The sequence below is a fragment of the Centropristis striata genome, chromosome 7, assembly GCF_030273125.1.
Source record: "Centropristis striata isolate RG_2023a ecotype Rhode Island chromosome 7, C.striata_1.0, whole genome shotgun sequence".
In the NCBI taxonomy this organism is placed as follows: domain Eukaryota; kingdom Metazoa; phylum Chordata; class Actinopteri; order Perciformes; family Serranidae; genus Centropristis; species Centropristis striata.
Window position 1 is genome coordinate 38,016,272 of NC_081523.1, and position 26,153 is coordinate 38,042,424.

The 26,153-nt window shown below is 41.2% G+C and overlaps 3 protein-coding genes across 3 annotated transcripts in view; all 3 read right to left on the reverse strand.

The window, feature by feature from the left end:
• Positions 1–3,349: 3,349 nt before the first annotated feature.
• On the reverse strand, positions 3,350–5,221 carry LOC131974683 (tripartite motif-containing protein 16-like). The gene has a single exon (XM_059337093.1). It carries the CDS (start codon positions 5,219–5,221, stop codon positions 3,551–3,553), a length of 1,671 nt encoding a protein of 556 aa, XP_059193076.1. The 3' UTR covers positions 3,350–3,550.
• A 2,869-nt stretch (positions 5,222–8,090) lies between these two features.
• On the reverse strand, positions 8,091–10,793 carry LOC131974719 (tripartite motif-containing protein 16-like). The gene has a single exon (XM_059337152.1). The coding sequence runs from the start codon at positions 10,785–10,787 to the stop codon at positions 9,105–9,107; it is 1,683 nt and encodes a 560-aa protein (XP_059193135.1). The 5' UTR covers positions 10,788–10,793; the 3' UTR covers positions 8,091–9,104.
• Positions 10,794–13,552: 2,759 nt separating this feature from the next.
• Positions 13,553–26,153, reverse strand: part of fam189a2 (family with sequence similarity 189 member A2) — a 33,500-nt gene continuing 20,899 nt past the window's right edge. Inside the window, exons 5-11 of the mRNA XM_059338025.1 lie at positions 24,952–25,059; positions 23,538–23,671; positions 22,565–22,700; positions 20,712–20,775; positions 19,617–19,985; positions 17,010–17,362; positions 13,553–14,212 (exon numbers count right to left, since the gene is read on the reverse strand). Coding sequence (XP_059194008.1) covers positions 13,901–14,212; positions 17,010–17,362; positions 19,617–19,985; positions 20,712–20,775; positions 22,565–22,700; positions 23,538–23,671; positions 24,952–25,059 — 1,476 coding nt within the window. The 3' untranslated portion in view covers positions 13,553–13,900. The remainder of the gene's footprint in view (positions 14,213–17,009; positions 17,363–19,616; positions 19,986–20,711; positions 20,776–22,564; positions 22,701–23,537; positions 23,672–24,951; positions 25,060–26,153) is intronic.

Sequence of the window (26,153 nt, forward strand, 5' to 3'; positions counted from 1 at the left end):
GTGTTTGGGTTGGCCTATAGAAAAGCTTCAGTCAGTAGAAAGCCACGTGAAGGCTCTTTAAATGTGAGTGGAATGTAGGAAACTGGCATTCATGTATATATACAGCTAGAGCACAAGGTCATTTAAGGTGTGTGTGATATTTCGAACTTGGTCGCACAGGAATCCGTGAAATAGCCACGGATTCGCTTAACTCAAAATCCGTGGAATAGCCACGGAATCACTCAAATTTCCGTGAAACTGACACGGATTTCACTACAATGCAAGTTAATGACAGTCATATCCCGTGGCTATTCCATGGATATTTGTTCCTATTGGTTTGTTCCAAGTCACGTGACTTTCAAGGTCCCGGCAGTCAGAACAAAAACATGGTGGACAAATCTCTCATTTTTAGTGAAAAAAAATCAATATTTTGACTTAGTTTCTGCATAAAAATGGATTTTGATCACATCTCTGGCGAGAAATATATTATTTATTTTCTAAATATTCACTCAGTGAATGTACATAATCACTTTGTATGTTGGAATAGCCACGGGATATGACTGTCATTAACTTGCATTGTAGCGAAACTCGTGTCAGTTTCACGGAAATTTGAGTGATTCCGTGGCTATTCCACGGATTTTGAGTTAAGCAAATCCGTGGTTATTCCACGGATTCCTGTGAGACCATGTTGGATATTTCCCTACGTGGTCTGTCAGGGATGGTAGGTAGCGCGACACAACAAGGCTAACCAAGGAAACAAGGCAGGCAGCAGGGTTGGCTAACAAGTATTTATAAGTGCACTCATTTTGAATGTAACTGAATCGTTTACTCTCAATGTGTCTAAAGATTTAAAAAATGTTAAAAAAATAAAAAAAACATACAAAAAATACCATTTCTGTAAAGCAGCAGCAATGTTTATTTATTTGCTAGCTTTTTCTGTGATGTTCTAGCTGTTGGAGCTACATTCCTGTACCAGAGCCAGAATGTTTGTAACAGTATTTACAACAATAAATGACTTGCAGAAGGACTTTGGCCTCCACTGTGGTTTCTAATGCTACCTGTACATCAGAAGACTTTGAAAAGACTCCTGGAAGACTATCAGCTCACATCTAAAGACAAGTGTTTAGAGTTTTTAGTCTCACACTGAGATTTTAGACGGACTGTCAATATTTCAGGGTCACTATTTACAAGACTACAACTAGATTATTTTTGTATTTTTTTCCTACCATGCATTTTTTCCCCATCATGCTCTTAGTAAAAACGTACAAATGGAGGAGAAGCAGCTTTTGGCTCCAGCTGCTCTAGTGTGTGCAGTGGTTTGTGTTGAAAAATAAAACAACAAAAAGAAGAGAAGACACCACAAAATGCCCCTCACGAAGCTGAAAAAGGGTTTCTGTTTTTATCACATGAAAAGTTGACTATTTTACAGTAAAAATAGATATAAGGAAGAATAAAGGAAAGGAACATTTAGAAATGAATTCATGATATACATTTATGTCCTATTTAATTATAATTTGTTTAATTGAATAATTATATTTATCAGCTCTATCAACTTTCATTTAATTAATCATCCATTGTTTATTACTTATTTATGGGAAACATTAGCCTGCACCGGTCAAGGGAGAAAAAAAGATTGACTCAAGACTGTCAGCCAATCAGAAGAAAGGGTCATGAGTTAATGAGACAGGCCCAAAATGATCTGAGCTGCAGAAGGAGGCTGAGAGAGCAGATGAACAACTGAACTGAGATCATTTTTAGAATGTAGAATTATAAATTTATCTCCTTTTAGGTGTCAAAACTTTAAAAAACAACACCACAAAGGTGAACAATATGGGAGCTTTAAAAGTGAAAACACATTTTATCCTGCATCCTTTAAATGACTTTGGTTATTTGAGTTGACAGAAGTCAGCAGTGATACAGGAAGGACTCTGAAGAAAGGATCCTTGATATTGGGATACAGTCACTTTTTTTTAACTCTTGTTTACAACAGAGCTCATTTCTCTTTTAAACTCACTGCTCACTTCAACTTTTAGCAGGCAAACTCTTAGTCAATAGTTAAACATTAAGACAATAGATTTGAGTTTTCTCCGTTTTTGACTTCACAAAGATTTACAAGTTTAGTTGCATGTATATGTGTCAGGAATGTGTCTGTAATAAATCCTTTTATGAACTAAGTGCACAAACCAAATCTTGGCAATAAAAGCAACAAGTGATATAAAACTCTGACCTTTGAACTTTATCACTTGAGACAGCTTTTGTCGGAGAAATGAGAGACTGACTGACAAATGTTCTTCTGCTTTCAACATGAACAGTGAACTTTGTGTTGTTTCAGGAGAACGGCCTCAGTTATATCTCATATTAGTCTCATCATTTCTCCATCAGCTTTATATGAAACCCTGGAATTAAGACGAGAAGAAAATACTTTGTTTATGTTTGTTTATTAATTATCTAAACAGTTTGTTCACCCATCCCATCAGTGAAGTTTGTTAAATAATTTTGTTTGTTGTTTGATCAGAATCTCAGAGATATACAAGAGAATAATGATTATTTCCTTATTGATTATGAACATGATAATTATAGATTTGTAATACATCATATTAATACATCATTTGTACTTAGATTATAACAGCAACATTTGGTCTAACAAACAAATAAATGTAGATATAATTCTATTTTTTTTTTTTTTTTTTTACAGATTTTCTTTGAATATCTGGAGCTTTCTTTCTTCAGACCCATGCAGTAAAAGAAAAACAACAACATACGTATATTCAACAAACATTTGGAGCTCAGAGAAATTGATATTTTCATGCAGAGAAATATGAGTTGAGGTGAACAACAGTCATCATGAGCAGTGAAAGCCTCCGTGGCTCAACAGACACAGGAAGGAAAGTCAAACATCTACAGAACAACTAATGAGCAAATGTCAAAGCCCCGCCCATAATGTTTGATTGACAGCTTATCTCTGCAGAGAAGAAATGCCACAACGATGAGCTCTCAGCAACAAACATGGAAAGAAATCAGTTTAAAAGTTCCGTATTGTAGAAAACACGAGTTACAAGTCTTGTGATTATAAAGCAGGTGCAGTTGCAATAAAAATACTGTGAAAATATATTTTCTGACTGCTTCCTAAATCGTGCACAATAAAAAGCCGTCACTCAAAGAAGCTGCCCCTATAGGATACGGCAGTATACTCATTATCATGTCTCTGACTCCAGCTCTAACATGTAAAGTCTGACAACATTTTCCTCAGTGGTGGCCATCTTTTTTTTGCAATCACCGGTGAGTTTTACAGAGAGAACTGTTAACTGTGGTTAGCCTGGTCGTGTGTCACTCAAGACTGTCAGCTAATCAGAAGAATGAATATTAATGAGACAGGCCCAAAATGATCTGAGCTCGCTGGAGCTGCAGAAGGAGGCTGAGAGAGCAGATGTACAACTGAACTGAGATGGTTTTAGAACGTAAAACCACAAATGTATATTCTTATAAAACACAACAAAGAAGAACAATATGGGAGCTGTACGAGTTAAAACACATTTTAACCTGCATCCTTTAAATTAAATTAATATTTTGGTTATTTGAGTTTACAGAACTCAGCAGTGGCTCCGAAACGGTCATAAAGCCGAAGTCCAGCATAGAGCGGCTGAGTGAACGTGGTCTGGACTCTGTGGAGGAGGGTCATGGTGTCAGAGACGCTGTAGAAGGACAGAATACCTGCTCTGTGATCCAGGTACACTCCAACTCTGGAGGGTAGAGGACCTGAGATGGGAGTGTGGATGTTGTTGTACAAAAATGTACAATTGTTGTTGTAACATTCTAATGACCAAGATTTGTCATTGCATCCAAATACAGACTCATTCGACCCTCTGCTGACGTTCTTGTATGAAGCTGCTACAAGAACTGCACCCTCTCTCCACTCCACCTCCCAGTAACAACGTCGAGTCAGACTCTCTCTACTCAGGACCTGAGACCGATCAGTGAATCTGTCTGGGTGACTTGGATAGGACTGGTGATCCCTCTTGTATGTTGCTTTTCTGTTCCCCTCAGATAATATCAGCCGTGTGTATGCTGTGTTTGGATCCAGTGTGATCTCACATGAATATTTTAAGAATCCAGCTCTGGTTGTGGGCTCTGGTTGTGGCAGTAAAACATCCACATCAGTCACTGTCAGTGAGAGGTTTGTCCATTCCTCTCTCAGGACATCCTGTAGTTTGTCTCTGACTTCTGACACAGCCGCTGTCACGTCCTCAAAGTAGCGCAGAGGACGGATCTCCATGCTGGATGTAGACTCACTGAGTGCTGACAGTGAGGGGAAGCTGTGCAGAAACTGGTTGTGGTCCTCTGTGTGTGAGAGCTTCATCAGCTCAGCGTCTTTCCTCTTCAGCTCACTGATCTCCTGCTGCAGCTTCTCCTCAAGCTCTTTGACTCGACTCACTTCAGTTTCCTGCTGGGATCTGACCTGCTGCTTCACCTCGGAGCTTCTTTCCTCCAAGAGACGGATCAGCTCAGTGAACATCTTCTCGCCATCCTCCACTGTTTTATCAGCAGAGCGAATGATGTTCTGCACCTCCTGTTGAAGCAGCTTCACATCTTTCTCTCTGTCCTGGATTCTCTGCTGGATGTTTTGTCGACTCACCTCCAGCTCTTTCTGCTTCTCTGTCCGTTCTGCTGCAGCTGAGACCATGTCGTGGCCTTTATGTTCGTCCACAGAGCAGAGATAACAGATACACTTCTGATCAGTACGGCAGAACATCTTCATCACCTCATCGTGCTGAGAGCAGACGTTCTCCTGCAGCTTCTCTGAGGGCTCCACCAGCTTGTGTTTTGCAAACGGAGCTGCGTCATAATGAGGCTGGAGGTGTTGCTCACAGTAAGAGGCTGGACAGGTGAGACAGGACTTGAGGGCTTTCCGTTTTCTCCCAGTGCAGACATCACAGGCCACATCTTCTGGTCCTGCATAGCAGAGATCAGCAGCAGCAGCAGCTGCTGTGAGTCCAGTCTTCTTCATCTCATCCACTAAAACTGCTAACATGGTGTTTTTCAGCAGGACAGGCCTCGGTGTGAACGTCTGTCTGCACTCAGGGCAGCTGTAGATTCCCTTTCTATCCTCTTCATCCCAGTGTGTTTTAATACACTTCATACAGTAGCTGTGTCCACATGTAGTAGCCACCGGATCCTTCAGTAGATCCAGACAGATTGAACAAGAGAAAGTTTGCCGGTCCAGCTGAACTCCTTTCTGCGCCATTTCACCTCTCAGTCACAACAACTGTCTGAGTTTCATTTCTTCATAACTGAAACCGGTCTGAGCTTTGTGTGTGTGTGTGTGTGTGCAATGAGTCACCACCATGTTGGTAACGCCCATTTTCAAACTAGTAGATCTGGGGCGTTCCCGGTGGCACACCTGGTAGAGCGCATACCACAGAGGCCCAGTCCTCGTGAGCAGGCGGCCCAGGTTCGAATCCGGCTGGGAGCCCTTTCCCGCATGTCTTCCCCTCTGTCTCCCCCTTTCACTCTCATATCTCTACTGTCAATAAACTACAAAATGCCCAACAAATATATATAAGAAAAAAGAAAAAAAAAACTAGTAGATCTGAAGGGGTTCAAACAAAAACCAGCTGGGTATATAAAATACACCTATAGATGAAATATATAGAAAACTATGTAAAAGTATATACTTCTAAAGGTTTTGTGTGTTTGGGCTGGCCTATAGAAAAGCTTCAGTCAGTAGAAAGCCATGTGAAGGCTCTTTAAATGTGAGTGGAATGTAGGAAACTGGCATTCATGTATATATACAGCTAGAGCACAAGGTCATTTAAGGTGTGTGTGATATTTCGAACTTGGTCGCACAGGAATCCGTGAAATAGCCACGGATTCGCTTAACTCAAAATCCGTGGAATAGCCACGGAATCACTCAAATTTCCGTGAAACTGACACGGATTTCGCTACAATGCAAGTTAATGACAGTCATATCCCGTGGCTATTCCATGGATATTTGTTCCTATTGGTTTGTTCCAAGTCACGTGACTTTCAAGGTCCCGGCGGTCAGAACAAAAAACATGGCGGACAGTTCTCTCATTTTTAGTGAAAAAAAATAAATATTTTGACTTAGTTTCTGCATAAAAATGGATTTTGATCACATTTCTGTAGAAATATATGTTTTATTTTCTAAATATTCACTCAGTGAATGTACATAATCACTTTGTATGTTGGAATAGCCACGGGATATGACTGTCATTAACTTGCATTGTAGTGAAACTCGTGTCAGTTTCATGGAAATTTGAGTGATTCCGTGGCTATTCCACGGATTTTGAATTAAGCAAATCCGTGGCTATTTCACAGATTCCTGTGAGACCAGGTTGGATATTTCCCTACGTGGTCTGTCAGGGATGGTAGGTAGCGCGACACAACAAGGCTAACCAAGGAAACAAGGCAGGCAGCAGGGTTGGCTAACAAGTATTTATAAGTGCACTCATTTTGAATGTAACTGAATCGTTTACTCTCAATGTGTCTAAAGATTTATAAAATGTAAAAAAAAAAAAAACATACAAAAAAATACCATTTCTGTAAAGCAGCAGCAATGTTTATTTATTTGCTAGCTTTTTCTGTGATGTTCTAGCTGTTGGAGCTACATTCCTGTACCAGAGCCAGAATGTTTGTAACAGTATTTACAACAATAAATGACTTGCAGAAGGACTTTGGCCTCCACTGTAGTTTCTAATGCTACCTGTACATCAGAAGACTTTGAAAAGATTTGGAAAAGACTCCTGGAAAACTATCAGCTCACATCTAAAGACAAGTGTTTAGAGTTTTTAGTCTCACACTGAGATTTTAGACAGACTGTCAATCTTTCAGGGTCACTATTTACAAGACTACAACTAGATTCTTTTAGTATTTTTTTCCTACCATGCAATTTTTCCCCATCATGCTCTTAGTAAAAACTTACAAATGGAGGGAGAAGCAGCTTTTGGCTCCAGCTGCTCTAGTGTGTGGAGTGTGTTGAAAAAAAAAAGCTCACAAAGCTGAAAAAGGGTTTCTGTTTTTATCACATGAAAAGTTGACTATTTTACAGTAAAAATAGATATAAGGAAGAATAAAGGAAAGGAACATTTCGAAATGAATTCATGATATACATTTATGTCCTATTTAATAATTATAATTTGTTTAATTGAATAATTATATTTATCAGCTCTATCAACTTTCATTTAATTAATCATCCATTATTTATTACTTATTTATGGGAAACATTAGCCTGCACCGGTCAAGGAAGAAAAAAAGATTGACTCAAGACTGTCAGCCAATCAGAAGAAAGGGTCATGAATATTAATGAGACAGGCCCAAAATGATCTGAGCTGCTGGAGCTGCAGAAGGAGGCTGAGAGAGCAGATGAACAACTGAACTGAGATCATTTTTAGAATGTAGAACTTTAAATTTATCTCCTTTTGGGTGTCAAAACTTAAAAAAATACAACACCTCAAAGGTGAACAATATGGGAGCTTAAAATTGTGTTTCATTGTGTTTTAACTGGGAGTTAAAACACAATGACTTTGGTTATTTGAGTTGACAGAAGTCAGCAGTGATACAGGAAGGACTCTGGCCTCTGGGGGCCCGACTCTGAAGAAAGGATCCTTGACATTGGGATACAGTCACTTTTTTTAACTCTTGTTTACAACAGAGCTCATTTCTCTTTTAAACTCACTGCTCACTTCAACTTTTAGCAGGCAAACTCTTAGTCAATAGTTAAACATTAAGACAATAGATTTGAGTTTTCTCCGTTTTTGACTTCACAAAGATTTACAAGTTTAGTTGCATGTATATGTGTCAGGAATGTGTCTGTAATAAATCCTTTTATGAACTAAGTGCACAAACCAATAAACAAAAGCAATTGGCAATAAAAGCAACAAGTGATATAAAACTCTGACCTTTGAACTTTCCTCATTAAAACAGCTTTTGTCGGAGAAATGAGAGACTGACTGACAAGTGTTCTTCTGCTCTCAACATGAACAGTGAACTTTGTCTTGTTTCAGGAGAACAGCCTCAGTTATATCTCATATTAGTCTCATCATTTCTCCATCAGCTTTATATGAAACCCTGGAATTAAGACGAGAAGAAAATACTTTGTTTATGTTTGTTTGTTTATTAATTATCTAAACAGTTTGTTCACACATCCCATCAGTGAAGTTTGTTAAATAATTTTGTTCAGTGATTTCTTGTACAGATTCACTTCATCCACACAATCAATTAGTTTGATCAGAATCTCAGAGATATACAAGATAATAATGATTATTTCCTTATCGATTATGAACATGATAATTATAGTTTTATAATACATCATAGAGCCTCATTTGTACTTAGATTATAACAGCAACATTTGGTTTAACAAACAAATAAATGTAGATATAATTCTATTTTTTTTTTTTTTTTTACAGATTTTCTTTGAATATCTGGAGCTTTCTCTCTTCAGACCCATGCAGTAAAAGAAAAACAACAACATACGAATATTCAACAAACATTTGGAGCACAGAGAAATTGATATTTTCATGCAGAGAAATATGAGTTGAGGTGAACAACAGTCATCATGAGCAGTGAAAGCCTCCGTGGCTCAACAGACACAGGACGGAAAGTCAAACATCTACAGAACAACTAATGAGCAAATGTCAAAGTCCCGCCCATAATGTTTGATTGACAGCTTATCTCTGCAGAGAAGAAATGCCACAACGATGAGCTCTCAGCAACAAACATGGAAAGAAATCAGTTTAAAGGTCCCATATTGTAGAAAACATGAGTTACAAGTCTTGTGATTATAAAGCAGGTGCAGTTGCAATAAAAATACTGTGAAAATATATTTTCTGACTGCTTCCTAAATCGTGCACAATAAAAAGGCGTCACTCAAAGAAGCTGCTCCTATAGGATACGGCAGTATACTCATTATCATGTCTCTGACTCCAGCTCTAACATGTAAAGTCTGACAACATTTTCCTCAGCGGTGGCCATCGTCTTTTTGCATTCACCAATGGTTTTAGAACGTAAAACCACAAATGTATATTCTTATAAAACACAACAAAGGTGAACAATATGGGAGCTGTACGAGTTAAAACACATTTTAAGCTGCATCCTTTAAATTATTTTGGTTATTTGAGTTTACAGAACTCAGCAGTGGCTCCGAAACTGTCATAAAGCCGAAGTCCAGCATAGAGCGGCTGAGTGAATGTGGTCTGGACTCTGTGGAGGAGGGTCATGGTGTCAGAGACGCTGTAGAAGGACAGAATACCTGCTCTGTGATCCAGGTACACTCCCACTCTGGAGGGCAGAGGACCTGAGACAGGAGTGTGGATGTTGTTGTACAAAAATGTACAATTGTTGTTGTAACATTCTAATGACCAAGATTTGTCATTGCATCCAAATACAGACTCATTCGACCCTCTGCTGACGTTCTTGTATGAAGCTGCTACTTCAACTGCACCCCCTCCCCACTTCACCTCCCAGTAACAACGTCGAGTCAGACTCTCTCTACTCAGGACCTGAGACCGATCAGTGAATCTGTCTGGGTGACTTGGATAGGACTGGTGATCCCTCTTGTATGTTGCTTTTCTGTTCCCCTCAGATAATATCAGCCGTGTGTATGCTGTGTTTGGATCCAGTGTGATCTCACATGAATATTTTAAGAAGCCAGCTCTGGTTGTGGGCTCTGGTTGTGGCAGTAAAACATCCACATCAGTCACTGTCAGTGAGAGGTTTGTCCATTCCTCTCTCAGGACGTCCTGTAGTTTGTCTCTGACTTCTGACACAGCCTCTGTCACGTCCTCAAAGTAGCGCAGAGGACGGATCTGGATGCTGGATGTGGACTCACTGAGTGCTGACAGTGAGGGGTAGCTGTGTAGAAACTGGTTGTGATCCTCTGTGTGTGAGAGTTTCTTCAGCTCAGCATCTTTCCTCTTCAGCTCACTGATCTCCTGCTGCAACTTCTCCTCAAGCTCTTTGACTCGACTCACTTCAGTTTCCTGCTGGGATCTGACCTGCTGCTTCACCTCAGAGCTTCTTTTCTCCAAGAGACGGATCAGCTCAGTGAACATCTTCTCGCCATCCTCCACTGTTTTATCAGCGGAGCGATTGATGTTCTGCACCTCCTGTTGAAGCAGCTTCACATCTTTCTCTCTGACCTGGATTCTCTGCTGGATGTTTTGTCGACTCACCTCCAGCTCTTTCTGCTTCTCCGTCCATTCTGCTGCAGCTGAGACCATGTCGTGGCCTTTATGTTCGTCCACAGAGCAGAGATAACAGATAGACTTCTGATCAGTACGGCAAAACATCTTCATCACCTCATCGTGGTGAGAGCAGATGTTCTCCTGCAGCTTCTTGGAGGGCTCCACCAGCTTGTGTTTGGATAACGGAGCTGCGTCATAATGAGGCTGGAGGTGTTGCTCACAGTAAGAGGCTGGACAGGTGAGACAGGACTTGAGGGCTTTCCGTTTTCTCCCAGTGCAGACATCACAGGCCACATCTTCTGGTCCAGCATAGCAGAGATTAGCAGCAGCAGCAGCAGCAGCAGCAGCAGCTGGGAGTCCAGTCTTCTTCATCTCATCCACTAAAACTGCTAACATGGTGTTTTTCAGCAGGACAGGCCTCGGTGTGAACGTCTGTCTGCACTCAGGGCAGCTGTAGATTCCCTTTCTATCCTCTTCATCCCAGTGTGTTTTAATGCACATCATACAGTAGCTGTGTCCACATGTAGTAGCCACCGGATCCTTCAGTAGATCCAGACAGATGGAACAAGAGAAAGTTTCCTGGTCCAGCTGAACTCCTTTCTGCGCCATTTCACCTCTCAGTCACAACAACTGTCTGAGTTTCACTTCCTCATAAGTGAAACCGGTCTGAGCTCTGATCTGAACAACATGTGTGTGTGTGTGTGTGTGTGCAGTGAGTCAGCACTATGTTGGTAACGCCCATTTTCAAACTAGTAGATCTGAAGGGGAGGGAACCAGGAAACATGTGGACAGAGTGGAGCTGGCTGTTTGAGAGCAGGGAGAAGAGGGAGGGGTTGCTGTAACATATCATTAGAGGATGACATAATTGTATGTGATACCTACCTGATATTATTTCAGACCAAACGTCATGCATGATTTCTTCAGGGGCAGACAGTGATAGGGAGAAAGAAATCTTTTCCTTTTTCATGATAAAGAAAAAAAAAGGCTGCAGATAAAGATGATCAAGGTATCAGTCACTCCATCCTGAATCAGTCACACTCAAACTCACACTCCACCTCTGCCACACAACAATCAAGAATTATTAAATAAATTCTGTTTTATTACTTTATGTGTATTTCAATAGTCTTTATTATTGATGAGTGGACGTGTGGTTGTTGTGTTTATAAGCTTATGGACAGTTGAATATCTATCCATCAAGTAGGAAGGAATAGGCTAGTAGTCTATAGCTATATATATTTATAGAAGTTTAAATTAACTGAACAGGATTTGTCCACAATGTCAAGAAAAGCAGCAGGATTACTTTAAAATTGATCACATTTCAATAAATTCAGTTTATGTTATTCTTGTATTGACATTTTGAGTAACTGTTACAACTTTTCCCAGGAACTTTGCATATTAATGAGGTTGCAGGACCATCATCTGCATTTCAGCATTCTGCAAGTGGGCTAAATATTTAAGTCATAATGGATAACCCTAAGCAATTAAATAATTTTCGACATCCGGAGGGAGCCCGGAGTACAGCGGCTGCTCCTTTGCGTCGAAAGGAGCCAGCTGAAGTGGTTTGGGCATCTGGTAAGGATGCCTCCCGGGCGCCTCCCGTTAGAGGAGTTCCAGCACATCCAACTGGTAGGATGCCCCGGGAAAGACCCAGAACACGGTGGAGGGATTATATCTCTCTCCTGGTCTGGGAACGTCTCGGGGTCCCCCAGGAGGAGCTGGACGTTGTGGCTGGGGAGAGGGACGCCTGGAATGCCCTGGTTACTGGGGATTTCCACCGGGCGCGTTACAGCAGCGGCACGTCTCCACCGTGGTTTTGCTGCGTCTTCTGCCCGGTATGTATTGTGTTTTATTTTGAAAGGGGGCGGAAGTGTTTTACGTTGATTCTGACTCGGACTTCCTGTCTGGTGCGATCTGCTCTGTTGAGATTTACGCGGTTTAGCAGCGGCTCGCGGAGAAATAGAAGTCCTACCTAATGCTCGCGGAGAGACGCGGCTGAGAAGCTGCTGTAACGTGACGCTGCTGTAACGTGCCCGGTGGAAATCAGGCTTTAGACTGCTGCCCCTGCGACCCGGCCCCGGATAAAATAATGAATGGATGGATGGATGGATGTATTGTCTGCATACTGGGGTCCCTAAACAGTCGGAACCACTATACCTTGCATTCATTTGTTGCCCTCCGTAGTACTTCTCCATTTCCTCTGATCTGTATTTTATGATGAAGTTCAAGGTCCAACAGTAGCTTCAGTCATTGGATGGGTGCAAAAGCACGGCAACTATGCTAGCTGTGGAAGATGCACAGACTGAGCTTATTCTTGTGGTTGTAGGTAGCAATGAGAACACCTGTGGCTACGACTGAAACTCCTGCTGATTTTATGGCAACTGCCATGAATCCGGCTTCTGCTGTAGCTGTGGCCACAGCCATAGCCACAGCTACAGCAGAGGCCCCAGCTAGAAGCGACAGGGCAAGCCACTTTCCATACAGTATGATAGGTAGATCAGAGAACATCAGTAATAGTAGGAGAGCTATAGAAACCCACCAACATACAGTCTGCTTACAGCCTCCACAGAGCATATGTGGTTCACTTTATTCTAATTTATTGCTAGTGTAGCTCTTTCCCTTTAAACCTCTGGAGTCCATCTATTTATTGAAAATAAACACGTTTTATTTACAGTAATAACTTTATTTATATATGATATGTAGACAAGCTGAGAAAGCCAGTTAAAGTTCAATCATAGGAGCTTTCACAGTGTGACATTTATGTTTCTAGACCATTTTTAAATTGTGAATTTTCTTTCTACAATGAAAACTATTACTATTTTTAATTTACATGCAAATAGACTGTTTTGTAGTTTTATTATTTATTATTTTTTCTGCTGTTTTTTTTGTGTATAAATGGTAAAAACAGTTTTTTTAAATGGTACATTTCCATAGACACCTGTGTCTTTTGTTTGTATTTTGGGTTCCTGGCAGCTTTATACTTTGTTAATCAAAATAAAATGAAAAATCTGACTGATAGCCAAGTTTGTGTGGAGAAAAAGGACCCATGCATGTGATGTAAGGACAGACTGAAAGATGCTAAACAGAGACAGAAATGAATGCATAGGAAGTTGACAAATTTGAACCAAAATCTCCTGGACTTCAGAGGTTTAAGGGAGAGCAGAGAGGGTCGGCCAAACGTTAGAAAAATGTAAATTTGTGTACAATTAAAACATAATGGTAAACAAGTCTCCAATAATAAATGAATAATGAATCACATTTTTTTTCTCCTCAAATACTTTCCTATTTTCCACAAATTAGTACTATTTTTTTTCTCCAAGAACTTGTTGTGAATGTTAAGAGATGATGGACCCATAGAATAAAACATTACTTTTTTTTATGAATATCTGAAATCATTCAAACCAATGCATCTGACCATTAAATCAAACACAATCACCATGATACATGTTAAAGAATTTCTGTCATTTATAGCTGTATTCATTTGACCGGAACAAATGCACAAATGTTACAATGTTACAATCTCAAAGCATACAAAACTTTGAATGCTACACACACACACACACACACATACGCACACACACGCACGCACACACACACACACACACACACACACACACACACACACACACAGGCCAGTGGTTGAATTACAACAGTTTTCTCTCAAAGTCTAGCAACACACAAGGCAGCATTCAGCTGTGTTGCCATTTAAAACAATTGTTTTTCCCTCAAAGCACCGTCTCTCTAAAGACCCCGATCAGACTGTGAGGGCGCTCAGGATGGTCCAGGCGGGACCCTGTCCTTGACCCGGCCCTCGAAGCTCCTCTGGAGCTCGCACCGGACCCCACTTTTCTCCTGCTTCCTCGATGTTCCGGGGACTCGAGTGCAGCACAGGTGAAGGAGCTGAGATCCCCACAGCTCTGCAGGTGCAGCAGACCGGGTCTCCTCCTGGGGGGGCGAGGGAAAGTCTGGGAGCAGCTACCTGCTGGCTGCTCGGGGGGTTTAGGCTGACTGGGACCCACCTCTGAGTCTGTGAACACCTGAAAGCAAACAGGAGACTAAAGTTCATGACACTTGGAAATAAAGACGGAGAAATGTTTTACTGAAGTTTTTCTGGTATTTACGTGCATCAATGAAGGAAGGCTAAATAATAGAAAGACCTCTTTGTAAACTGCAACACAGTTCAACATCAGCAGAATGATGGTGCAGTGGAAGCAACATAGTGGTTGTGTTTTATTCTGCCTATGTTTGAACAGTACTTTAGTCAGCTCATGCTGTTTTAAAAGTGCGACAGAAATCTATTTGACTTGCCCTGAGTTAGCCACTATGCTGCAGTAGCCGTGTTTCCACAGGGAAAGTCTCAGGTCACATCCTCCCAAAAGTCCTCTCACTCTGCGTGTCTCCACCACAAGTTAGTCCCCAGGGGGATTTAGAGACTCTGGAGGTGACGTTTGGTTTTCACCGTCGCTAACTGTGCACAACGTCAGCAGCTGAAAGCAGCATGGCTAATTATGCACAGATTCTCCGCTGATCATAAACATAGTGATTGTGAATTAACGGCATCACTAACGCACAGTTAGTGATGCCGTTAATTCACAATCACTAACTGTACACAGAGTGTCTGGTGCTTGTTGTAAACAAACAGAGATCGCTAAGTAAACACCTCCTGCAGCAGCAGCACATAAACACTGTACTGCTACAGAGCTAACTGTAGCTAACTGTAGCTAACTGTCGCTAACGGCGGCTCTTCTTAACAAGCTGACCTCCGGCTCATTAGCGGCTCGTTAAGAAGAGTAAGAAGGAGTCGCTGGATTTGTCTCCAGTCGCTTTCTTGAAAAATAGTCTCTAAGGGGGTCTGAAAAGTCGCTAAATTTAACAACAAAGTCGCTAAGTTGGGAACACTGCTTTGCCGGCTTTTACAAATGGCGTGTGTTGTTGTCGTCTAGAGTACTACGTCACATCCTGCTTAGCGATCTATCCAATCAGTAACCAGGCTGTTTTCAGGGGAGAAAAAAGACCCTGCTCTTCTACAGGGACGGAAAAAGTTCCGACAAAAGCTCCGGACTGCTCGTATTCAAATTAGGGGCGTTTTAGCGAGTGAGACCCGCCTCATTCCGGGTATTGGTAGGTAGTGGAAACAGCCCTAGTTTGTCTGTTTATGGAAATGGTGACGTGAAAAGCAGCCCAGCTCTGAAAACAGCTATAAGGGAATCATCCATCAACTAAATGAGGCGCTGTGATGTTGAATGGTAAATTGTAATAAGGCTTACTAGAAAACAATTTAATGAGTATTTCATATATTTTATAGCTGGTTAGGTATCTCTATGATAAAACAATGATTGTGACTATCTTAACAGTGAAGTGTTTTTGTGAAAAGCCCTCCCTGTAGGTTTGTCACAGAGTGTCTTTTTTGGCAAAGAACGTTTTCATTAAATCGCCTCCAGTAGTAAATTACTGGGGACTTATTTTCAAATGACCAGTGGAGGAAGAACCTTACTTAAGGAAACATACTAATACCACACAGTGAAATGACTTCACTACAGTAAAAGTCCTGCACTTAAAACGTATTGAAGCAAAAGTACAAAAGTATCAGCATCCAAATGTACTTAAAGTATCAAAAGTAAAAGTATTCACTATGCAGAATGGACCCACTCAGATTATATAGATAAATATATATTTGGAATACAATCTGGATACAATAAAATTATTGTATTTTTTTAATGCATTTATGTAAGCAGCATTTTACTGTTGTCCAGATAGGGCTCATTTTAACTACTTAATGTGGCTCAATTTATTAACTTGTGTAATCACATTTAATTATCATATTTTTCATAATCTCCACCTGAAAAGTAACTTAAGCTGTCAGCTAAATGTAGTCGAATAAAAAGTACAATATCTGCCCCTTAAATGTATTGAAGTAGAAGTATAAAATTACAAATGTGGAAATACTCAAGTAAAGTAAAAGTACCTCAAAATTGTACTTAAGTACAGTACTTGAGTAAATGTCCTTAATTACATCTAACCGCTGTAAATTACATTATATATTATGAGATGTTTTTAAATATTTATGTCTTCAATAGAAACCAAAGGAAACACATCAAGGTTTTGGTCTTTGTTGGCTATAAGAAATATGAAAATAAAACAATGCCATCCTTATCCTTTTAACTAACTGTTACCAAGCATATTTTTTTGCACTTCGGGCATTATCAAATCTGAAACCTGATGTTTCTATCAGATCACTGTATCTGTAGTGTTTTTTTATGATTCAACTTTTATTGAGTTTTTACAATTTTTTACAAGACCACACTAACAACCAATTAAGAAAAGGAAAAAAAGGAAAAAAGGGGCAAGATTAAGATACACGATCTTATGATAATAAAACATAAATAAAAATAAATAAATAAAACTAATAAAATAAAAATAAGTACATAAGAAGTCCAAGACAGGTACAATTAATCCATGCTCAATATGTTAATTCACTGTCTACAAATAGTCTTCCAGTAAACATTTCCCTGTAATGAACCCAGTCTGCCTCCACCTTCATTTCCATGCCAGTCCACCAAGAACAGCCCATAATGATCAGTGTATGCAGATACATTTTAGCTACCCTGTAAAGAATATAGTCTTAAAAACATTCCCCATTTCTCATTATATTTATCAATAACATTTGCTATACTATAGGATATCCTTTCAAAAGCAGCTACTTTGCCTAACTCTGTAAGCCAGTCTTGAAATACAGGGCCCTCTGCATCTTTCCACTTTCTCATGATCATCTGTTTACCAATCATTACTGTATCTGTAGTGTTGAATGATAAATGTTTTTGTGTGAACTCCTACCTGTTCTATGTAACTAGCGCAGCGTACAGCCTCCTCCATGTGCTCCTGATCTGACTGGAGGACATTTCGTATGCTGTCCACCAGCTCCTGGACTTCAGGGGCCAGGCCCTGGGCGGCCGGCTGCTCCAGGATTTTCCTGACTAGCTGCTGTGTGTGTCGGTAGCTCTGGTAGTCCACCATGGAGGAAGGCCGCGGCCGGCGGGGCGCCCTGCTGTCGTTGTTGCTCCGTCGCAGTGTGACCTGGCCCTGGGTGCAGGCAACCAGCGTGGGCTGGGAGGTCTGGGTGGAGGAATCTGTGGTCTGAGGAGAGGGAGCGTGGGGAGCATCGCTGGTGCTCAGAGCTGCAGCAGACACTAGAGAGGAAGATGATAAGATGGAAGTGAAACAACACTTTAGTGGAAAAAATTTGGTTAGTTACTCAAAGATGAATGAACAAACATGATAAAATATATGATTTACCGTGTGGTCAACATTCTGTACTGATCTAAGTAACATAAGTGATTTTAACAGTGTTTCTGTGTGTTTTACACTTTATGAAGAGCTTCTACTTCACTTCATTAAATCCCTGCAGCACCTGAAGGCTGCAGGACAAATTCAATATGTTGATGGATCTGCAGCATCTGATTGGAGAAGTGCTGTGACAGATCACAGTGCCACACACACATTATCCATCCATCCATTTTCATCCGCGGGGGCAGCAGGCTAAGCAGGGCTTTCCAGGCGTCCCTCTCCCTAGCCACAACGTCCAGTGAGGGTTGGAACATAGATGGACTGGTAAATCAGGAGCTTCACCACAACGGTCTGGTACGCCCGCATCACTGCAGAGGCTGCACCAAACTATCCTGTCCATCTGTCCCGAGATACTTGAACTCCTTCTCTTGAGGCAGTACCTCTCTCCACCCAGAGGGGGCAGTCCACCGTTCTCTGGCAGAGAACCATGGCCTCAGACTTGGAGGTGCTGACTCTCATCCCAACCGCTTCGCACTCGGCTGCAAACTGCCCCAACGAGTGCTGGAGGTCCGGGTCTGATGAAGCTAAAAGAACCACATCATCTGCAAAAAGCAGAGATGCCATTCTAAGCTTGCCAAACTGGATCCTTTCCTCCCCCCAGGTGTGGCTTGAGATCATGTCCATGAATACCACAAACAGAATCGGAGACAAGGGACAGCACTGGCGGAGGCCAACACCCACCGGGAACGTGTTAGACGATGTGCCGAGTATGCAGACATAGCTCTCACTTTGGTTATATAGGGACCGGATAGCTTTGGTAGCAATGAGCATAGAACCCCGTATCCCTGCAGTACCCCCCACAATAAGAAGCCTTCTCCAAGTCCACAAAAAACATATAGACTGGATGAGCAAACTCCCATGACCCCTCCAAAAGTCGTGCAAGGGTAAAGAGCTGGTCCGTTGTTCCAAAGCCAAGATGGAAGCCGAGTTGTTCCTCCTGTATCTGGGGTTCGACAATCGGCCGGAGCCTCCTTTCCAGTACCCTGGAGTAGACTTTCCCGTGGAGGCTAAGCAGTGTGATTCCATGGTAATTGGAACACACCCTCCGGTCCCCCTTTTTAAAAAAGGGAACCACCACACCGGTCTGCCACTCCACTGGCACTGTCCCAGACCTCCACGCAACAATCCCAGTTCATTAACAAAACACCACTTGGGTTCAGATCGGGCAGGCCGTTCCTCCCAATCACCCCCTCCAGGTACCATCATCATTGCACACGTGATCGTTGAAGTTTCCCAGAAGAACAATATAGTCCCCAGGTGGAACCCCTTCCAGGACACGACCCAGAGAGGCCGGGTACTCCGAGCTGCTGTTTGGTGCATAAGCACGAACAGCAGTCAGAGATTATCTCCTGGGCAACTCCAGAAAAGGAGCGAGTCCAGCCTCTCTCCAGAAGTTTGGTTCCGGCGCCCACGCTATGCGTGGAGGTGAGCCACTATTTCTAGCCGGTAACGATCCACCTCCCGCACAAGCTCGGGCTCCTTCCACGCCAGCGAGGTGACGTTCCACATCCCCAGAGCCAGCCGCTGAAGAAGGCCCGCACACCCAGGTATCGCCTTTGCCTGCCACCCGGCTTACAACGTACCCGACCCTTATGCCCTACTCTGGTGGGCCCAAAGGTCGCTGGGTCCATGTGGTTTTTTCGGGCACTCGCCTGCATGCTCCCCTCCCGGGTCTGGCTCCAGGAGGGGAACCCGGTTTACCCGTGCTGGGCGAGGTAACACACATTATATTTAGAGAAATGCTGCTTTATCAACCCATTCACAACATGAGCTACAGTACATGACTGAAACTGTATCAGAACAGTGCAGTCAACATTGCACTGATACTTGTTTAAAATAGGAATAAGAAAGATGCTGTCCATTTTAATTTGTGCACAGACACAATACAGGAACACACTCACACTGCTGGATTAAAAGTAGTTGGATGGCTTTTATGATGAATAAATAAATTATCCTGAAGTTGAGTGTTGATGGAGGAATGTACAAACTCCAATGGGACTGATTATGTATGTAGCCTGGAATTGCCTGAATTTGTGTGTGCACTCGTGTACCAAGTTTCAAAGACTGCGTAGTTCCACATGAGCAAAAAAAGCAAACCTTTAGCAGCGATGTCCATCAACACTGGGTCGCTGTTGGAACGGTGGATCCTTGCTTTCCTCCGGGGAGTCAGTGCTGGAGAGGACTGCTGCTGCTGAGGAGGAGGATGAAGAGGAGAGGGGGATGGGGGAGGGGCAGGAGGGGAAGGGGGAGGCTGGAGCTGAGGCTGGAGCTGGGGCTGGAGCTGGGGCTGGAGCTGGGACTGGGACTGGAGCTGGGGCTGGGACTGGGACTGGAGCTGGAGCTGGGACTGGGGCTGGAGCTGGGGCTGGAGCTGGGACTGGGACTGGAGCTGGGACTGGGGCTGGAGCTGGGACTTGGCTTGGGGAAGGATGCCTGTTGATGCAGATACCATTTGGGGACTCCTGTCTGAGAGCAGATGCAGACAGATTCACACATGCTATTAGAACAAAAGACGTGTGTCTGATAAACACACAAAAATAAGACCGCTATTTATAGTGTATGGCAATAATGGACTTCTATGACAGGGATCACAGGACCACTATGAGCAGCTGGAGGTATCAGTATCCTTAACATGATGAGTACAGGACAAAAGAGATCAACACATCAAGACATCAACCACAATCATCATCATAATAGATTACTCCTTACATATGAATAAATACAGGCTGGTAGCAAACTTCCACACAACCAAACAGCCCAATTCTTCTGTGAATGAGTATTCTTGCAAGTAAAACCTCTACTTGATTGGATTTAATGAAGTAACATGACACAAAGACTTCCAACACCTCAACCCTTCCTTTTCAAAAACCAGTAAAATGACTGGAAATAGCCATTCATAGCAAATGATTTGACAGTTCCATTTGGTGGAAAGTCTCTGCCGCTTGAAGGAGTGATTCAGTAAATCAGTGGTTTTGACGAATGGCTAACATAAAAATGAAAAGTGTATTCTTTAATTTGGTCACACATCATGCTTGCAGAAATAAAAATGACATTTTAAAGGATAATATCCATTGAGATGGGCTACAGTTTCACCAGTTGTTCCCTGTTCTCTTGCTTTGAAACTGAGACAAGTCATTGGGCTCCTCCTTAGATTCAGGCCTTCCCTGTCTGCTGAGTGGAAATGTGTCCTACCTGGACCTGAGGCTGCTGGTGGAGAGGTAGTCTGGTTCAACTCTGTCAGAGCGATCTGTGTCTCCTGGAAACAGACATCATCACAGTGGTATCGTCATTTGAGTTGCTAAACTAGTACAAAAAATGCTGAGTTGGTATTAAGAGTTTATTGACAAATTTAAATATTTCTTAACACCCAGAGGTCATTATGATAAGTTGCCAGTTTCCACTCATATCTTAGACAAAGGCCAGCTGGAAATAAACTTTGGACATAATATATAAAAATAAATAACCATAGAAAACTACAGTGGAAAAACACAAAATCCAACTTTGGCTTGAGGAAGATCATCTATCACTGTGATCAGTCATCCTGTGTGTGTGTGTGTGTGTGTGTGTGTGTGTGTGTGTGTGTGTGTGTGTGTGTGTCATGTGATAATGCCATAGTGAGCACTCTGCTGATGCACTCACATATCGACACCCTCTTAAAATAATGACCGAAGTAATTTTTTCAGGTTTTTCTGGCGATTTTACCAGATGTGGCCAGCATCTTAAGATGATTTGGGAGAAAAAAATTTGGTCAAAAAGTGACATAGGTCATTATTTTAGGAAGGTGATAATGCTTCTCTGATAACTACATCATTTCTTGCATTGACTGCTAGATGCTGCTGTAAGTACATTCAAAAAGTTGACCCTTGACCCCTATGGATTCAGAAAGATTAGAAGCATGGCTTCTAGGTGGGTGGGTAGGTAGGAACTTTATTAATCCCTTAGGAAGGTTCCCTCAGGAAATTTCCAATTCCAGCAGCAGCACAATACCAATACAATAAAATAGAATAAAGTTAAAAACTAGTCATAATGTGCAAAATTAGAGAGCTCAAGAGACAATAAAAATACAATATAAAGTATAAAATACAAGGAAATATATACTATAACTACACTTCTGGTCAAAAGTTTTAGAACACTCCAACTTTTCCAGAATTTTATTGAAAAAATGATGCAGTTTAATGTCTCAGTGTACTCTGAAATTAATGCATATAACAAATAAACAATTGAAGTTAAAAAAATAAATTGTAGAATCAATTTAGAAAGGAAAATGTATTCTAAACTTTTGACTCATTGAAGTAGCACCTTAACAGATAGAACAGCTGAACTCACTCAATGGAAACCAAATATTCTTCAGAAAGTTCTTCCCAACTCTGTTGCAGAAGTTCCCTTAAATGTGGAGCAACTTGTAGGTTGTAAGTGATCAAGAAAAGTTGGGACACCTGTAGGAATTGGTAGCAACTTAGCAACTTTCAAGGCTTGATCAACCTCCATTTTTGCAGAACTGCTTTAAGTTTTTAACCCATTTCTTGTTCCCTTTAAAAGGCCTTTTTGTATAATTCTGAAATGTACATTCTTTTTCAGTTTTGGTTAAGCTTACCTTTTTTTATTTACCTCTGGCAGTTCACCACTTACCTTTGTACCCTTCCTAGCTGTTCATTGGACTTGAACTGCTTGAATTTCAATAAAAAAATTGAAAAATTGTGGTGTTCTAAAACTTTTGACTAAAAACTTAGTAGTGTATAACAGCAGTGCAGAATTAGTGCAGGTGTATGCAGGTGTATACAATGGCCATGTTGTGGTTGGTGTTATCGAGGTCCAGTATGTCTCAGCTGATTAGTCACAACAAACTGCAGCACAGAAATGCTAAACTAATGTTTGAGGTCATAATAACAGGGACTCCAATTTCCAGTTGATTTTTCAACAGTAAAATGTCTTACTCAAGGGTGGTCCCGTATGAGGATTGGTTTTAATGCTGTGTCTTTGTTAAAAATGTACTAAATCTGCATCAAAATGCAGTATCCATAAGCTGACAGTGTAAAGGATGCTACCTGTGTGACTGCACTGGTGGTGCCTCCAGCAACGACCTCATACGGAGGCGGGGGGTCTAACGGACAGAAGACCTCCACCCCTTTGATCCGAGCCCCGTAGATATGAGGGAGAGGGATCACACTGTCCCCCAGCATCCTGAAACACACAGGTCAGAGGTCAACAACACGCCAACACCAAGGTTATTATCGTTAACGAAAACTAACGAAATGAGGAAAACTAGAATTGAAAAAACATTTTCGTTAACAAAATTAATCGCATTTTAATCGCATATAAATATTTGACCCGAGAACAGTGAGAAGTAATTTTTTTCACATGGATTTTTAGTATACCATTGAATAATGAGTGAATACATAAGCTTAAGCAACAAAAATATTGTTTATTTTTGTTCAAGTCCAACAGACCAGTGCAATTTTTGCCATCAAGTGTAGCAATACCATATTTAGCCGCTAGCTGCTATATGCTTAGCATTGAGGTGATACTTGAGGCTGGATGTGCTGCGGTGATATGTGAATTCCTTGTTGCATAGCAACACAACCATGCTCTTATGGACGCTTCCATCCGTTGGTTTTTAGTAACTAAATGTCCCATCATCCACGGGGCCAACCAAAGGTCTCATCAGCTTCTTCCTTCATGTTCACTGTGGTTTGTTGTTGTCTCAACTCATCAACGCTAGTTGGTGCTCCAGTATAATCGGTCCTCCTGAAACTCATCCAGTGAGAAACGTTCCGCGGTGCAAAAATAAGTGCGATTAAAATGCGTCAATTTTTTTTTAACACGTTAATTTTTGTGTAATTAATTCATCTTAATTAACGCGTTCAAGTCCCAACTAATTAAAACGAATTGAATTTGAAAACAAAAATTGACAACAAAATTAAAACTAAAACTAATGAAAAATCCAAAACTATTATAACCTTGGTCAACACTAAAAACAGGACTAAAGTAGAGACTTGAGGAACGTTAGTGGGCTGTTACCGGCGGGCCAGACGAGGTGTGTAGGAGTAGAAAGTGGAGAAGTAGGAGGGGGGAGGGGCGGGGGCCACAAACTCATCTGGGTCCAGAACCTGAGCAGGATCCTCCCTGTCTTCAACTGTGGCCCTGTGCTCGTCCTATCACAGAGCAGGGACATGTGACATCACACACCATGTTAAAGGCTGTTACATCAGACACACATACATGGGCATGATTGGCTGTTAAAGAAATAGTTCATCATTTTGGAAAATATGCTTATTTTCTTTCTATTGGAGAGTAAGATGAGAAGATCAATACCACTGTAATGTGCACTACAGTTCAAACATTCATTAATTTTTATATTTATAAAAAAGTTTGTGTACAGCAACTGCATCAGCAATTAATTAATTACTGCTATTAAATACTGCCCTACAAAGCCTAACTGCAGTAACTACATTTTTGGTCAAAATTGAGTTATAATTAAAAATGAATAGATTTCAATATTGCTTTATTTCAAAGAAATAATGATATAAAAACCACAAAATCCAACTCAAAACCAAGCAGTAATTGCACTTACCACAGTCTGCTTTGGATAAATATACTAATTAAAAAATAAAAATGATACAAATTGTGAGATAAAATTATATTAAGACTTAAATATAACATTTTTTTATAATATTAAGTCTATAATACACAAATATTTGAAAAGAGTTGTTAAACACTTAAATAAAAAATCAATTTGAAAATGTTTATTCACTGAAAACTGAATATATAAACACTGAAAGAAGACGACAACACTGTAGCTGTACTCTGCTTATCATTACTATCAGAACCTTTTACAGTAATGCAGTAATTACGTTTTTGGGGTCAAAGGTCAAATAAATCATCATGATTTTTTAGCATAAAAATGACATCATCAATACATGTAGAAATAAGTGTCATAACACTTATCAACTTATAACCCATTTAGCCGGCCAGTTAAAAAAAACGCTAAAAAACTTTAAAGCAGTTTTTCTCAGTTTTTTAAAACTTGTATGTACATTTTTATGTTATGTGTATGATTTCTATGTGAAGCACTTTGTGACTTCTGTCTGTGAAAGGTGCTATATAAATAAATTTTACTTACTTACTTACTTACTTACTTACTAGTTTTACCTTTTGTGTAGTTACTGCAGTTAGACTTTGTAGGGCAGAATAAACAATACACAACAATAAACAATGCTCATTAGTAAGCCTTGGAAGTGCTGAAATAAATATCACAGCCACGTCTGTCCATGTAAGTGCTGAAATTATAACAGGAGTGGAGAGAGGCCCACAGTTTCATGTTTCTGTTTCAGTATGTGACACAAGATATAAAAACATCATCATATCATATCTTATTTCTCATTTGCATATTTCCAGACAGCAGCCTGCAACAGCAACTCTGCTGTGGTCGTACCGTGCACGGTGTTCTGGCAGTAAAGATCTGCAGGTATCTCAGTGCAGCAGCCATCAGACACACAGCTGTGGTCAGAGCGTTCAGAGCACACAGTGCAAACAACACTTTCTGGGAGAGAAAAAGACACAATTAGATCAGTTCAAACAGAACATACAAACAACTAGAACATTTCTCAAGAAATTTGTGTGTGTCTGTCTGAGAGAGAGAGCGAAAAACAGCTTTAAGTTCCCCTCGAACAGAAAGCATTTTTGTCCAAACCGTAGCTCCAATCAGTGAAGCAACTTCATTTTTAACATCCTGAGTTCTTCCCGAACGTCTACATATGTCTTTTGAGAAGAAAAATGAAGAATTTTTTTTTTTAGAGCTATCATTAGAAACTGGTACCTCTGCTTTCTTCTAGAAATGTTCCCTTTTTTTTACCATGGTGGTCTATGGGGCTGTTGGTGGTGTTGGTGGATCATCTGTGCGTCCTACGCCCAAACGATAACTCTGAGTGAGAAAACCAATTTTCTAGTTTCTAGAATAAGGCAGGTGAGGAGCTGTTTTAGCTGAAGGCTGGATCTTAGAAATTACACTAAGCGGACATTAAAAGCTTGTTGTGTCCAGACACTTGACCATGAATTAGCATTTGGTCATTAGCCGTGTTTCCACCAGGGGGGGTAAGTGGCCACACCCTCTCAAGGGCCCCCAGAGGGATTTAGAGACTCTGGAGGTGACGTTTGGTTTTCACCGTCACTAACTGTACACAACGTCAGCAGCTGAAAGCAGCATGGCTAATTATGCACAGAGTCTCCACTGATCATAAACATAGTGATTGTGAATTAAGCGGCATCACTAACTGTGCACAGAGTGTCTGGTGCTTGTTGTAAACAAACAGAGAACGCTAAGTGAACACCTCCTGCAGCAGCAGCACATACACACTGTACTGCTACAGAGCTAACTGTAGCTAACAAGCCGGCCTCCGGCTCGTTAGCGAGTTACACTCCTTAAGAGTGTAAGAGAAAGAAGGAGTCGCTGGATTTGTCTCCAGTCGCTTTCATGAAAAATAGTCTCTAAGGGGGTCTGAAAAGTCGCTAAATTTAGCAACAAAGTTGCTAAGGGAACACTGCTTTGCCGGCTTTTACAAATGGCGTGTGTTGTTGTCATGTAGAGTACTACGTCACATCCTGCTTAGCTTTCTATCCAATCAGTAACCAGGCTGC